General features: G+C 46.7%; 1 protein-coding gene across 1 annotated transcript; it reads right to left on the minus strand.

Annotated features, from left to right (window-relative positions):
- Positions 1-13,943: 13,943 nt before the first annotated feature.
- LOC125523036 (60S ribosomal protein L18a-like protein) lies at positions 13,944-16,263 on the minus strand. Its single transcript, XM_048688072.1, has 4 exons — positions 15,971-16,263; positions 15,751-15,871; positions 15,167-15,281; positions 13,944-14,366 (listed from the first exon to the last, which is right to left on the minus strand). The coding sequence occupies exons 1-4, from the start codon at positions 16,131-16,133 to the stop codon at positions 14,304-14,306; spliced, it is 462 nt and encodes a 153-aa protein (XP_048544029.1). The 5' UTR covers positions 16,134-16,263; the 3' UTR covers positions 13,944-14,303.

A 16,263-nucleotide genomic window follows, 5' to 3' on the forward strand; every position in this document is an offset into this window, starting at 1 on the left:
GATCAAGTGATCTCATGGTATGGTAAGAATTGTCAATTACGCTTTTGTGTACTAACCCATGGTCTTCGTGAGAGTTCTTTGTGGGGTTAGGTTGCGGTGTGCAAGTTCAAGTGGAGCATCATGAAGAGATCAAATGCTTGAAGCTTGTCGTCCTTTGTGGTGACAATGGACTTGTGAAGATGTGCGGAAGAGTGGCTCACCCATAGTGAAGTATGAGGGAGCAATCAACTAGTCTTCATTGAGTCAACACAATCAAGAAAGGTGGTCCAACTTGAGGGAGTCAAGATCGTCATCCTATCTCAAGTGGACCATGTGCAAGGCAAGGTTTGCCCTTGATAGGTTTTCTATTTTACCGGTCTCATGATGGTAGTTGGGAGACCGGGTTATAGGATCGATTGCCATATTATCAAGGGAGGCTCTCGATGAGTAGCTTGATCGTATCGTTCGTTGAGAGCTCAAACCATTGCATCCTTGCATTATCTTTCTTGGTTCTTGTTTGGTTCTCTCTGTGAGTCTTAAAGATTATGGTCATCTTGATGACAAGCTCAAGTTCATCGAAAACGGAGTTCACTCGCATCTTCTATGGTGTTTCGATGTTGGAGGTTTTGCCGGTTCTTCTCGGTTGGAGGTTTCACTCCTCTTTTTGTTAGGCATACTTCCCCTGCCTCTTCTTACTATAACCAGTCGCTATTTTGATGCTACTCGTTGTCTTGTTTCCAACAAGCTTGAGTTTGCTCAATTCGGAGCTCATATGCAGAAGTTATGGCAGTTCCTGTCTTCTTGAGAGTGGCTTTTGTCTGGTCCCAGCGGTAGTACCGCGAGCCCAAGCGGTAATACCGCTTGGAGCTCTCAGTCGTAGTACCGCTGCAGTGCCGCTCTTCTACCACCTTGATTTTGGGTCCTGCTCTTTTCGTGTCGGGTTTAGCAGTAGTTGCACGGCAGTAAGGCACGGTAGTACCGCTCCGGTCGGGCGGTAGTACCGCTTCTGCATTTCTACCATCGTACTCTGCTCTGCCCTGCCTCTTTTGGTCCCGTGTTCTGCTCCTCCAGCGGTAGTACCGATGGGGTGAGTGGTAGTACCGCTCATATGCGGTACTACCGCCCCAAGGTTCATGTTTTGTTGCTCCATTTCCTTGTTTCTTCCGCCCGAGCGGTAGTACCGCTCGTGTGCGGGCTGAGCACATAACGGTTGGATTTTCCCCCTCCTATATAAGGGGGTCTTCTTCCCCAATGAACCTTATCCTTTGGGCTCGTGTTCTTCCCCCATTGTTGACCTTCTTCGAGCTTGCTAACTCTCAATCCCTTCATGGATTCTTGCTGGTTTTTGAGGGAAAAGAGAGAGGAGATCTAGATCCATATTTCCACCAATCACTTTCTCCTCTATGTGAGGGGAACCTCTTGGATCTAGATCTTGGAGTTCTTTGTGTTCTCTTTCTTGTTCTTTCTCTCATTTTCCTCCCTAGCATTAGTTGCTTCAGTGGGATTTGAGAGAGAAGGACTTGGGCACTCCGTGTGCCCTTGCCATTGCATTTGGTGCGTCGGTTTGAGTTCTCCACGGTGATACGTGGAAGTTATAAGTTGAGAAGCTTATTACTCTTGGGTGCTTGGTGCCCTTGAGCTTGTTCCTCTTGGGTGCTTGGGCGCCCTAGACGGTTGAGGTCACCTCGGAGCCATATTCCATTGTGGTGAAGTTTCGTGGTGTCGTTGGGAAGTTAACCCCAACCTTTGTGGTGTTCGGAGCTCAATCATTGTGGTGTAAAGCTCCGAGCAAGCATCGGGGTCTCCAATTAGGCTGTGGAGATCGCCGCGAGCAATTTGACGGGTACCGGTGACCGCCCCCAAGGGTTGCCAAAGTGTACGGGTTCGGTGACCACCCCCAAGGGTTGTCATTTGTACGGGTTCGGTGACCGCCCTCAAGGGTCCCTTAGTGGAATCACGGCATCTTGCATTATGCGAGGGCGTGAGGCGATTACGGTGGCCCTAGTGGCTTTGATCAACTCATCAAAGCATATATTCCAACTCTGAGATGCTTGCACCAGTCCATAGATGGATCGCTGGAGCTTGCACATTTTGTTAACACCTTTAGGATTGATAAAACCTTCTGGTTGCATCATATACAACTCTTCTTTAAGAAATCCATTAAGGATTGCAGTTTTGTTATCCATTTGCCAGATTTCATAAAATGCGGCAATTGCTAACATGATTTGGACAGACTTTAAGCATCGATACGAGTGAGAAAATCTCATCGTAGTCAACACCTTGAACTTTGTCAAAAACCTTTTTCGACAAGTCTAGCTTTGTAGATAGTAATACTACTATCAGCGTCCGTCTTCTTCTTGAAGATCCATTTTTTTATGGCTTGCCGATCATCGGGCAAATCCATCAAAGTCCATACTTTGTTCTCATACATGGATCATATCTCAGATTTCATGGCCTCAAACCATTTCGCGGAATCTGGGCTCATCATCGCTTCCTCATAGTTCGTAGGTTCGTCATGGTCAAGTAACATGACCTCCAGAACAGGATTACCGTACCACTCTGGTGCGGATCTCACTCTGGTTTACCTACGAGTTTTGGTAGTAACTTGATCTGAAGTTACATGATCATCATCATTAGCTTCCTCACTAATTGGTGTAGTAGTCACAGGAACAGATTTCTGTGATGAACTACTTTCCAATAAGGGAGCATGTATAGTTACCTCATCAAGTTCTACTTTCCTCCCACTCACTTCTTTCGAGAGAAATTCCTTCTCTAGAAAGGATCCATTCAAAGCAACGAATATCTTGCCTTCGGATCTGTGATAGAAGGTGTACCCAACATTTTCTTTTGGGTATCCTATGAAGACGCACTTCTCCGATTTGGGTTTGAGCTTATCAGGTTGAAACTTTTTCACATAAGCATTGCAACCTCAAACTTTAAGAAACGACAGCTTAGGTTTCTTGCCAAACCATAGTTCATACGGTGTCGTTTCAACGGATTTAGATGGTGCCCTATTTAACGTGAATGCAGCTGTCTCTAATGCATAACCCCAAAACGATAGTGGTAGATCGGTAAGAGACATCATAGGTCGCACCATATCTAATAAAGTACGGTTATGACGTTCAGACACACCATTACATTGTGGTGTTCCAGGTGGCGTGAGTAGTGAAACTATTTCACATTGTTTTTAACTGAAGGCCAAACTCGTAACTCAAATACTCTTCTCTACGATCAGATCATAGAAACTTTATTTTCTTGTTACGATGATTTTTCACTTCACTCTGAAATTCTTTGAACTTTTCAAATGTTTCAGACTTATGTTTCATCAAGTAGATATACTCATGTCTGCTCAAATCATCTGTGAAGATCAGAAAATAATGATACCTGTCGGGAGCCTCAATATTCATCGGACCACATACATCAGTATGTATGATTTCCAACAAATCTGTTGCTCGCTCTATTGTTCCGGAGAACGGAGTCTTTAGTCATCTTGCCCATAAGGCATGGTTCGCAAGCACCAAGTGATTCATAATCAAGTGATTCCAAAATCCCATCAGCATGGAGTTTCTTCATGCGCTTTACACCAATATGACCTAAACGGCAGTGCCACAAATAAGTTGCACTATCATTATTAACTTTGCATCTTTTTGGTTTCAATATTATGATTATGTGTATCACTACGATCGAGATCCAACGAACTATTTTCATTGGGTGTGTAACCATATAAGGTTTTATTCATGTAAACAGAATAACAATTTATTCTCTTTACTTAAATGAATAACCGTATTACGATAAACATGATCAAATCATATTCATGCTCAACGCAAACACCAAATAACACTTATTTAGGTTCAACACTAATCCCGGAATTATAGGGAGTGTGCGATGATGATCATATCAATCTTGGAACCACTTCCAACACACATCGTCACTTCATCCTTAACTAGCCTCTGTTTATTCTGCAACTCCCGTTTCGAGTTACTAATCTTAGCAACTGAACTAGTACCAAATACTGAGGGGTTGCTATAAACACTAGTAAAGTACACATCAATAACATGTATATCAAATATACTTATGTTCACTTTGCCATCCTTCTTATCCGCCAATCACTTGGGGTAGTTCCGCTTCCAGTGACCAGTCCCTTTGCAGTAGAAGCACTTAGTCTCAGGCTTAGGACTAGACTTGGGCTTCTTCACTTGAGCAGCAACTTGCTTGCCGTTCTTCTTGAAGTTCCCCTTCTTCCCTTTGCCCTTTTCTTGAAACTAGTGGTCTTTTCAACCATCAACACTTGATGTTTTTCTTGATTTCTACCTTCATAGATTTCATTATCATGAAAAGCTCGGGAGTCTTTTTCGTCATCCCTTGCATACTATAGTTCATTACGAAGTTCTACTAACTTGGTGATGGTGACTAGAGAATTCTGTCAATCACTATCTTATCTGGAAGATTAACTCCCACTTGATTCAAGCGATTTTAGTACTCAGACAATCTGAGAACATGCTCACTGCTTGAGCGATTCTCCTCCATCTTTTAGCTATAGAACTTGTTGGAGACTTCATATCTCTCAACTCGGGTATTTGCTTGAAATATTAACTTCAACTCCTGGAACATCTCATATGGTCCATGACGTTCAAAACGTCTTTGAAGTCCCGATTCTAAGCCGTTAAGCATGGTGCACTAAACTATCAAGTAGTCATCATATTGAGCTAGCCAAACGTTCATAACGTCTGCATCTGCTCCTGCAATAGGTCTGTCACCTAGCGGTGCATCAAGGACATAATTCTTCTGTGCAGCAATGAAGATAAACCTCAGATCACGGATCCAATCCGCATCATTGCTACTAACATCTTTCAACACAATTTTCTCTAGGAAGATATCAAAATAAACACAGGGAAGCAACAACGCGAGCTATTGATCTACAACATAATTTGCAAAATACTACCAGGACTAAGTTCATGATAAATTTAAGTTCAATTAATCATATTACTTAAGAACTCCCACTTAGATAGACATCCCTCTAATCCTCTAAGTGATCACGTGATCCAAATCAACTAAACCATGTCCGATCATCACGTGAGATGGAGCAGTTTCATTGGTGAACATCACTATGTTGATCATATCTACTATATGATTCACGCTCGACCTTTCGGTCTCCGTGTTCCGAGGCCATATCTGTATATGCTTGGCTCGTCAAGTATAACCTGAGTATTCCGCGTGTGCAACTGTTTTGCACCCGTTGTATTTGAACGTAGAGCCTATCACACCCGATCATCACGTGGTGTCTCAGCACGAAGAACTTTCGCAACGGTGCATACTCAGGGAGAACACTTCTTGATAATTAGTGAGAGATCATCTTAAAATGCTACCGTCAATCAAAGCAAGATAAGATGCATAAAAGATAAACATCACATGCAATCAATATAAGTGATATGATATGGCCATCATCATCTTGTGCTTGTGATCTCCATCTTCGAAGCACCGTCGTGATCACCATCGTCACCGGCGCGACACCTTGATCACCATCGTAGCATCGTTGTCGTCTCGCCAATCTTATGCTTCCACGACTATCGCTACCGCTTAGTGATAAAGTAAAGCATTACAGCGCAATTGCATTGCATACAATAAAGCGACAACCATATGGCTCCTGCCAGTTGCCGATAACTCGGTTACAAAACATGATCATCTCATACAATAAAATTTAGCATCATGTCTTGACCATATCACATCACAACATGCCCTGCAAAAACAAGTTAGACGTCCTCTACTTTGTTGTTGCAAGTTTTACGTGGCCGCTACGGGCTTAAGCAAGAACCAATCTTACCTACGCATCAAAACCACAACGATAGTTTGTCAAGTTGGTGCTGTTTTAACCTTCGCAAGGACCGGGCGTAGCCACACTCGGTTCAACTAAAGTTGGAGAAACTGACACCCGCCTGCCACCTATGTGCAAAGCACGTCGGGAGAACCGGTCTCGCGTAAGCGTACGCGTAATGTCGGTCCGGGCCGCTTCGTCCAACAATACCGCCGAACCAAAGTATGACATGCTGGTAAGCAGTATGACTTATATCGCCCACAACTCACTTGTGTTCTACTCGTGCATATAACATCAACACATAAAGCCTAGGCTCGGATGCCACTGTTGGGGAACGTAGTAATTTCAAAAAAAATTCCTACGCACACACAAGATCATGGTGATGCATAGCAACGAGAGGGGAGAGTGTGATCTACGCACCCTTGTAGACCGACAGCGGAAGCGTTAGCACAACGCGGTTGATGTAGTCGTACGTCTTCACGGCCCGACCGATCAAGCACCGAAACTACGGCACCTCCGAGTTCTAGCACACGTTCAGCTCGATGACGATCCCCGGACTCCGATCCAGCAAAGTGTCGGGGAAGAGTTCCGTCAGCACGACGGCGTGGTGACGATCTTGATGTTCTACCGTCGCAGGGCTTCGCCTAAGCACCGCTACAATATTATCAAGGATTATGGTGGAAGGGGGCACCGCACACGGCTAAGAATATGATCACGTGGATCAACTTGTGTCTATGGGGTGCCCCCTGCCCCCGTATATAAAGGAGTGGAGGAGGGGAGGGCCGGCCCTCTCTATGGCGCGCCCTAGGGGAGTCCTACTCCCACCCAGGAGTAGGATTCCCCCTTTCCTAGTCCAACTAGGAGTCCTTCCATGTAGTAGGAGTAGGAGTCAAGGCAAGGGAAAAGAGAAGAGAAGGAAGGAGGGGGCGCAGCCCTTTCCCCTAGTCCAATTCGGACTAGGCCTTGGGGGGGCGCCCAACCTCTCCTATCTCTTTCCCCTAAAGCCCAATAAGGCCCATATACTCCCCGGCGAATTCCCGTAACTCTCCGGTACTCCGAAAAATACTCGAATCACTCGGAACCTTTCCGATGTCCGAATATAGTCGTCCAATATATTGATTTTTACGTCTCGACCATTTCGAGACTCCTCGTCATGTCCCCGATCTCATCCGGGACTCCGAACTCCTTCGGTACAACAAAACTCATAAACTCATAATATAACTGTCATCGAAACCTTAAGCGTGCGGACCCTACGGGTTCGAGAACAATGTAGACATGACCGAGACACGTCTCCGGTCAATAACCAATAGCGGAACCTGGATGCTCATATTGGCTCCCACATATTCTACGAAGATCTTTATCGGTCAGACCGCATAACAACATACGTTGTTCCCTTTGTCATCGGTATGTTACTTGCCCGAGATTCGATCGTCGGTATCTCAATACCTAGTTCAATCTCGTTACCAGCAAGTCTCTTTACTCGTTTCGTAATACATCATCTCGCAACCAAGTCATTAGTTGCAATGCTTGCAAGGCTTATGTGATGTGCATTACCGAGAGGGCCCAGAGATACCTCTCCGACAATCGGAGTGACAAATCCTAATCTCGAAATACGCCAACCCAACATGTACCTTTGGAGACACCTGTAGAGCTCCTTTATAATCACCCAGTTACGTTGTGACGTTTGGTAGCACACAAAGTGTTCCTCCGGCAAACGGGAGTTGCATAATCTCATAGTCATAGGAACATGTATAAGTCATGAAGAAAGCAATAGCAACATACTAAATGATCGGGTGCTAAGCTAATGGAATGGGTCATGTCAATCATATCATTCTCCTAATGATGTGATCCCATTAATCAAATAACAACACATGTCTATGGTTAGGAAACATAACCATCTTTGATTAACGAGCTAGTCAAGTAGAGGCATGCTAGTGACTTTTAGTTTGTCTATGCATTCACACAAGTATTATGTTTCCGGATAATACAATTCTAGCATGAATAATAAACATTTATCATGAAATAAGGAAATAAATAATAACTTTATTATTGCCTCTAGGGCATATTTCCTTCATGCACATATGACAAACAAATATGGTGATGCTGGGTCACCTTGACGAAGCCCTCTCGAAGGGGAAAACTGCTCAGTCAAATCACCATTCACCTTGATCTGATACCTCACTGTGGTTACGCAATTCATCACCAAATCAGTCCACCTCTCCCCAAAGCCAAGTTTGTGCAGCATAGCACGCAGGAAGTCCCATTCGACTCGATCATATGCTTTACTCATATCCGCTTTAACTGCAGCAACTCCATCATTACCATTTTTCTTGTTGAGCAAGAAGTGTGAGAGCTCGTAACCAATGAGGACATTATCCGTGATTAACCTCCCTGACACGCAGGCACTTTGGTTATCCGAGATGATCTATGGCAGAATCAACTATAGCCGGTTGGCCAAAACCTTGGAAACCAACTTATAAACCACATTACATAAACTGATTGGCCGCAAGTCTTTGATCCTGTTTGGGTTCTTCACTTTGGGGATAAGAACAACCACTGTATCATTCCACCCTTCCGGCATTGCGCCCCCATTTAGAACCGCCAAGACCTCCTCAACCACCTTGTCCCACATAAAATTCCAATGCCTCTTATACACGATGGAGGGCATACTGTCGGGGCCCGGCGCCTTGAGGTCTCCGATGTGATCAAGAGCTGCCTTGACCTCCTCCCTGGAGTACTCAGCCTCAAGAATGGCCCGCATGGCCGGGGTTACCCACGCTTGCACTTTGTCGATGAGTTCCGGCAACCGGTCACCGTGCCCCAACGTGAACAATTCCTGAAAAAACAAGCAAACATAGTTATTAAGCTCCTCTCCCTCCTTCACCTCCGAGTCGTCCTCCTTCCTCAACACTCTAACTCTGTTTGCCTTCTTCTTAGCAAACGCCATAGCCATGAAGTATTTTGTACTCCTATTACCCTTCTTCAACCATGTGACATGAGACCGTTGCTTGGCTTTGGTATTCCTCCTCTCTTCAATCTTTTCCACCCTACACCAAAGCTTCGCCTCCTCTCTAATTTTCTCTTCACTCACCAGAGCACGCATACACCTTTCTAGCTCCCGGCGTGCTTGTGAAAGGATCGATATGGTTGACTAGAGGGGGGGTGAATAGGCAACTAACAATTTTTAGCTTTTCTTTAACAATTTAAACTTTGCATCAAAGTAGGTTGTCTAGATATGCAACTAGGCGAGCAACCTATATGATGCAACAAGGATAGGAACACAAGCAAGCAAGATATATGAAACAAATAAGCTTGCACAAGTAAAGGCACGAGATAACCAAGAGTGGAGACGGTGGAGACGAGGATGTGTTGCCGAAGTTCCTTCCCTTTGAGAGGAAGTACGTCTCCGTTGGAGCGGTGTGGAGGCACAATGCTCACCAAGAAGCCACTAGGGCCACCGTATTCTCCTCATGCCCTCACACAATGCGAGATGCCGTGATTCCACTATTGGTGCCCTTGGAGGCGGCGACCGAACCTTTACAAACTAGGTTGGGGCAATCTCCACAACTCAATTGGAGGCTCCCAACGACACCACGAAGCTTCACCACAATGGACTATGGCTTCGCGGTGACCTCAATCGTCTAGGATGCTCAAACACCCAAAAGTAACAAGATCCGCAAGGGATTAGTGGGGGGAATCAAATATCTCTTGGTGGAAGTGTAGATCGAGGCCTTCTCAACCACTCCCGAGCAAATCAACAAGTTTGGTCGGCTAGGGAGTGAGATCGGGCGAAAATGGAGTTTAGAGCAATAATGGAGCTTAGGGGTGAAAGAGGTGAGTCAACGGGGAAGAAGGGGACCCCTTATATAGTGTGGGAAAAGGATCCAACCGTTACCCACCAACCAGCCTGCGGCCAGCGGTACTCCCGCAAGGCCGCGCGGTACTACTGTTTGCAACCAAGCGGTACTACCGCACGACTGTGTGGTACTACCGTGCCGACCCACGGTACTGCCGCAACCCCAGCGACAGTAAAGATAAACAGACGCGCAGGAGCTGGGGGCGGTACTTCCGCACGCGCGGTACTACCACGCCCCCATGCGGTACTACCGCAAGGCAAAAAACCCCAGCCAGGGGGAAGGGAACTTCCGCGCCTACTTCCGCAAAGAAACGGAAGTAGCAAAAACCCGACACAGCAGTACCGCCGAGGGGCGGTACTACTGCCTGACTGCATAGCGCGGTACTACCGCTCGGCGAAAACGGTACTACCACGGTAGGTGGGGATGTAAAAAATTGCATCCACCCCTACTACCGCAAAGGGGCGGCACTAGCCTGGTGGGCAGCGGTAGTGCGGCTCCAGGGGAGCGGTACTACTGTGGGCACCTGTGGTACTACCGCGCCACCGCGCGGTACTACCGCGGATGCCTACAGTACTACCGTTTTCCTGGGAGCGGTACTACCGCGACCAACCACAGCAGCCAGACAAGGGAGGCAAGAAAACGGAGGAAGCTCCAAGGAAAAAGGAGGGGATAAGAAGGAGACGTGTACGTGATGATTCCACCCAACCCTTTCCAACGCGGACCCCCTCTTAATAGTACGGCTTTCCTACGACTCAAATCCACCAAAAAGAAACGTAGAAAAGACGTTGTCTTCATCAGTCTTCGAGGGGCACCCAATCGTCTTGTGCCTAGTAATGAAGTGTCTGGAATACTCAAGGCACACGATTAGTCCGCAAATGCATTGTCATCAATCACCAAAACACTTAGGGATAGATATGCCCTTACAGCTTGCTTCAGCTTCTCCTCCAAGTCACCTGCCATTTCCTTCCCCCACTTAGACATACGCCCCGCCACTGACCTCAACGCTGTGGCAACACCACCTCTCCCTTCTAAGCATCCTTCTTCCCAAGCCCCTTGCACCTCCTCACTACATCCCTCCTCCTGTAGCCACCATGCTTCAAAACGGAATCCACGGTCTCCGCCCCGCTCCCTTCTATTTTCTTCCTGGGTGCAAACGATGACGGGCCTGTGGTCTGAGTGGCGGGGAGCCCCGTTGAGAACACTGAAGTTGGGGAACCAGTCACACCAGGAAGCATTCGGCGTGGCCCTATCAAGGCGCTCACAAATGTAGGTGCTAAGTTCCTTACTATGATTTCGCCAGGTGAATTTATCGCCCTCATACCCAATATCACTGAGCGCGCAAGATTCGAGGGCCTCTCTGAAGTTATCCAGCAGCCTTTGTGGTCGAACCGCACCCCCTATCTTCTCATCCAGTGACAATATCTCGTTGAAGTCTCCTAGACAAAGCCACAGACGACCCCCTTGGTGTTGTTGACCCAGAACTCGTAGGGTTTTCTATGTCTGCACCTTCCGATCAGCCGCTGACTCTCCATATACCCCCGTAAGCCACCAGATTCTACCATCCTCCTCCTTCACGTCCACATCCACATGTCTTCTTCCGAACGATCGAAGCGTAATATCCACCTCGCGTCTCCAGAACAGCACCACCCCCTGCTTCGCCCTTCTGCACTCCATGCCGCCATATGAGGCAAACCCAACATCCAACGAAACCTTTCCAACTCCTTCTTCGACAGTTTTATCTCCGCCAAAAACAGTACATCGGGCACCTCCATCCTCCCCATCTCGAGGAGGCTACGAACTGCCGGGCCGTTCCCGAGTCCCCGACAGTTCCATCCGATTATTTTCATTGTGTTCGGCGGGGCTGCTCCTGCAGCCCGGCCGATAAAACGTTGATAGGCGAAACTGTCCTTGCATCCGTCTCCTCTCCCACCCCCTGCACTCCTTCCTCCTCACGACTCTTCTCCCCCACTTGCTCCACTCCCTCGTCCATCCTCCCCCTCTTCGAGCCCAGAACTGTCTCATTGTCCTGCCTCACCCTCCCCTCCGGCCGATCGCGCCCTTTCTTATGATATCGTTTACCAGTGTAATTCTTCTGTGGCTCAGCAGTCTCCTGATGCTGGGCTAACTGAGTGTTCTGTTTCTCCAGTGGCCTACCTTCCACCTTTCCATCTACATCCATGACTATTTCCTTCCCACCCTGACTCTAGGATGCATTGGAGGCATCTAACTTTCCTTGATCAGTAGGGTTTTCCTTGGACCCCCCCCAAGCATCAACTTCCTAGGGTTCCATGCCTTACTCGGTGGCGGTGCCAATTTGCTCGGGCTCGTCACCTCCTCCCCTCCCTCTGTTCCTCCTTTACTCCCATTGCCTGATTTCGATTCAGATTTTCTCCAGGTGAGGCTGTCACTCCCACTCCCCGACCGGCCCCCGGAGCGGCTGTACCCGTAGCTTCGGCCTCCACCAGAACCACGACCCCCCGATCTCCACGTACCCTCCTCAGTTCTCCCCCTCCTCTGCCCAAGATCAGCCTTGAGCCATCTGCCGAATTGTTGCTTCTCTCCCTTACTGGTTTTAATCAGGTAGTCCTTGTCCCCATGTCCGATCATACCGCATGTGTAGCAGAAATCCGGTAAGAACTCATACTCAAACCTACACCAGTCCACATCTTCCTCATCTTCGGAACCGATAGGCTTCTCTCCTTTTCCGCCCCTACTCTCCTTCCGATCCGCACCATCGTCCAGGGTGAATCCCCTCATGATTGGTTTATCAATCCGCATCCGTACCTTGATTCAAAGGAATCTACCAATTGCACTTCCATCCGCTCCTGTATCCGCCTCCACAAATCTACCAATGGTGTTGCCAATGTCCTCCGCCGAATCCTCATTCATCATACCCAAAGGGAGGTTAAAAACCCTGACCCAGATCGGGATATCATTGAAGGCGTAGTCTTCGAGCCGCTTGCTAGGCACATATTCCTCCACCACCACCAGATCCTTGTCGAACATCCATGGTCCGTCCTCCACCGCTTTCCGCTTCCCCGATTCCTGGTGAAACGTGAAGAGGAATTTGTTTACCCCTATCTCCGTACAGGTGATCCCCTTGATCGGGCACCACACCTTCCCCAGGGTGAGCGAGATCGCGTCTGGATGGGCCAACTTCTCGGACATGATCTTCCCCACCGACTGGAACGCCACCTCTTTGCCCTTCTCCTTCGCCGAACACCGGATCTTCACCCCCTTCCTCTCCTCCTCCGAAAGCTTCAAACCCCGCATTAGCCTCGCCACCGACTGGAACGCCACCTCTTTGCCCTTCTCCTTCGCCGAACACCGGATCTTCACCCCCTTCCTCTCCTCCTCCGAAAGCTTCAAACCCCGCATTAGCCTCGCCACACCCTCCATCACTTCCTTCAAACCCCCTCTCTCCCTCCTAGGGTGGATTGTGTCTTACGACCACGCGCCCTAGGGAGCACGCAGAAGGCCTATGGTGGATGGGGAATGGGATCGGAGTCGGGAATCGCTCGCACGTAGGAGATGCCGGATGCCCGGCCGAGTAGTACATGACTTCTAGTAAGACAAGAAAAAGATAGTACTGATTTAATTTAGATCATTCCAAGCCAGGGGAGGGGTGTGGAGAGGAAAAATAAGATAGGGTGAACCGAAAAAAGACCAACATGGAGGGTCAAGCCAATCGATATAGGGTTTTTCTTGGGAGGGGGGGGGGGGGTTTGGGGAACCAGCATGAAAGGGGTGATGGGAGGTGAGGAGAACGTACCAACTATGATTCAATATTAAAGAAATTACTGTTATTAAGTAAATACCCGTGCCAATGCACGGGGCTCAACCATTTTCCAACGCAACAAAAAAAAACTATACAAGACAAATCTTGATACAAAACAAAAAGACAAATAAGATTTTGTTTTGGATAAATCATATATTTTCTGTCATTGCTTAATTTGACAAAATAGCTATGTGTCCGTGATTTATCCGTTGAGTTATGAAATATAAAAAGATTGATTACTATTTATTTGTGAGGTAAATACACTGGGAATGCCTAAATAAAGTATCTCTACTTTTATTCCCGTGATGACTTTGGAACCATATGATTCCCCGACAACAAAGAAACATCGTCGTTTCCGGACAGAAGCAGCGTTTTTTTTAAGATACCCTTCTGTTCACAAATATAAGATGTAGTAATTATTTTTTCTAAATCGGATGAATATAGACACGTTTTAGTGTGTTTGTTCATTCATTTCAGTCATATGTAGTTCATATTAAAATATCCAAAACATCTAATATTTTTGTGAGGGGAGGGTGTACAAATTTCTATTAAAAATGTGTTTCACAATAAAAAATCACTCTTCAAAACAAACAATCTTGCTACCACAGTTACAACATACTACTATATCCCAGAAAATAAATTGCCGGACTAACAATTCAACACACAGATCACATATATACGCCCCTGTGAATGATATAGGATAATCGATTGTGTTATTCACATGGATGAACCGTATGGTACAACTATAGACATGACAAATATGGCGAGGAACATGTGGATTTGGATTGCCGACTTCCAGCATGACAGAATAAGGCCATTAAGAATCTGGATTGATGACTTCCAGGCTCCAGCGTCACCAGAAAGGACGCATTCGTTCTCAAAAAAAGAACGGACGCATTCTTACGCCATTGAGCATGAAAGGGACTACTGCAAAAATGCCCTGCAGGAGAATTTTTCGTTACAGCCAACAAAAACTGGAATTAGTTAAATGCACTACACAACATCAGGCATCGATCTCGATCTCAACAGTTTAATTGACCCAATTTCTTTGGCACAACTCCCTGTGTAACATTCAGGTCGAGAGGGGCACACTTTCTATTGCGACATGCCATTGTAGATGTACCATTGGACATAAACTAAACCAAAGGCATATACATCAAACCCATATGGTAAGCGAGGCTACTCGTTTGTTCTATGTTCATGTCTCATGCGACAATTTCTGATATTGTAGCTCGTAGCTCTGAATATTTATCTTCTCAAAAATGATGCAGCTCCATGTTATTTCAACTGTTCCAGCTGGGTTGGTTCTTGTTTCTAGGCATAATAACCAAGGGAACATATGCTAGCAAGTCAATATCCTAGCACAGATGTAGGACGTTGTGTTCATCGTTGCTTACTACTAACATTTGAAAACGGCCCTTAATGGATGATTTTTGTTGCACTTCTCAACCACAGCATGAGTAACTAACAAAAAAGTCAATGGTGTTAGTGGTATATTTTTTGAACTGAAGAAGAAGCACTTTTAATTTTTTTTCTTCTTTTTTGGAGATAGAAGCACTTTCAGTAACAGAAACAAAGATCACACAGCTTTATAAAATTAACTTTACAGGAAGCATTCGTGTAAGGAAACATTAATAAGTATCTAAGTGTTTTCAGTTCATTTTATATACAAAAGACAAACAACAGCGCACCGGAAGAAAATGCTAGTATGTGATAAGCTTTAGAAAATGGAGTACTTACAGCAACTGTGCAGGCAATCAATCCAGGCTTCTCCCGGTGATCCAAAGCAACAAAGAATAGAAGAAAAGCACCAATATACCAGGGAATTGCAGCCAAGAAGAACCCTAGTAAGAACCTTCAAAACAAAACCAACCTAAAGTCTTTAATATGGATTGACTGTGCTTTCATTTTAAATTTGCAGGTAAGAACAATGAACTTACACAAACTCCTTAATATGAATGTTATAACGATGCTAAAAGATGGCAGTTTACTAGATAGCAGCACAGTAGCACAACACATTCCAGAAGTAACCAAGCCAGTTTAGGACAATCCTCTTCTGCTGTATCAACTTATATCATAATCCAATTCCAGTACCATTTGATTGCAAATTCTCACTAGCAAGGATGGCATGTTTTGGACCTGGAACATATCCTCCAAATGCTGCTCACCCAATTTGTTAATGAAACAGTCACTCGTGCAATCCCCCATTCTTCACATACCAAGTAGCAACCAAGTGTCACATACTGTTACCTACTCAAGAGTTTCCTAACTTTGCCACATCGATCGCATTGGAGACAAACACCACCAAAAGGAAGGACACTTACAAAGCCCAGCCGACGCCGACGCCGCAGAACGGCAGCCGCGGCTCCCGGACTGGGAGGCCCTCCACCAAGACCTGCTGCTGGATGGTGCACGGGAAAGCAACAACGCCCTGAGCAGCGCGTCCTGCGCGCCAAGACATAGACGCACGCACACAGGGAGTCGTTTCAGTCTCCACGGAGACGGGCCGGAGCTGGAGGGTAGTGCGAGAGAAGGAGCGCTGACCTTTCAGGGAGGGGTCGTAGGCGGCTGCAGCGGCGGGCGGCGGCGGAGGAGGGGAGAAGGTGCCGTAGTGGTGGTGGTGGTATAGGGGAGGAGGGCTGGCGCCGGCGACGGGGAAGGCGGAAGGGAGCTTGGCGGTGGGGTCCCTGGTCTGTTGCATCGCCATGGACGAACGAATTTCGAGAGATCTCGAGGTGTGGTGGTGTGCGCTGTGTACTTCTGGAAGGGGAGAAAAATGTCGCCGGTTCTGGGGAAGAATATAAACGGTGGAGAGAAAGCGCGTCCGTCTATCGTGC

Source organism: Triticum urartu, chromosome 7 (assembly GCF_003073215.2).
Source record: "Triticum urartu cultivar G1812 chromosome 7, Tu2.1, whole genome shotgun sequence".
Lineage (NCBI taxonomy): Eukaryota > Viridiplantae > Streptophyta > Magnoliopsida > Poales > Poaceae > Triticum > Triticum urartu.

What these genes read in the sequence shown, in the direction of transcription:
- LOC125523036 (XM_048688072.1), bottom strand. Translation starts at nt 16,133, where the DNA reads ATGGCGATGCAACAGACCAGGGACCCCACCGCCAAGCTCCCTTCCGCC. An exon ending in CTACGACCCCTCCCTGAAAG is followed by an intron (nt 15,872 to 15,970) that starts GTCAGCGCTCCT and finishes CTTGGCGCGCAG; the next exon opens with GACGCGCTGCTCAGGGCGTT. An exon ending in TGATTGCCTGCACAGTTGCT is followed by an intron (nt 14,367 to 15,166) that starts GTAAGTACTCCA and finishes ATTCTCCTGCAG; the next exon opens with GGCATTTTTGCAGTAGTCCC.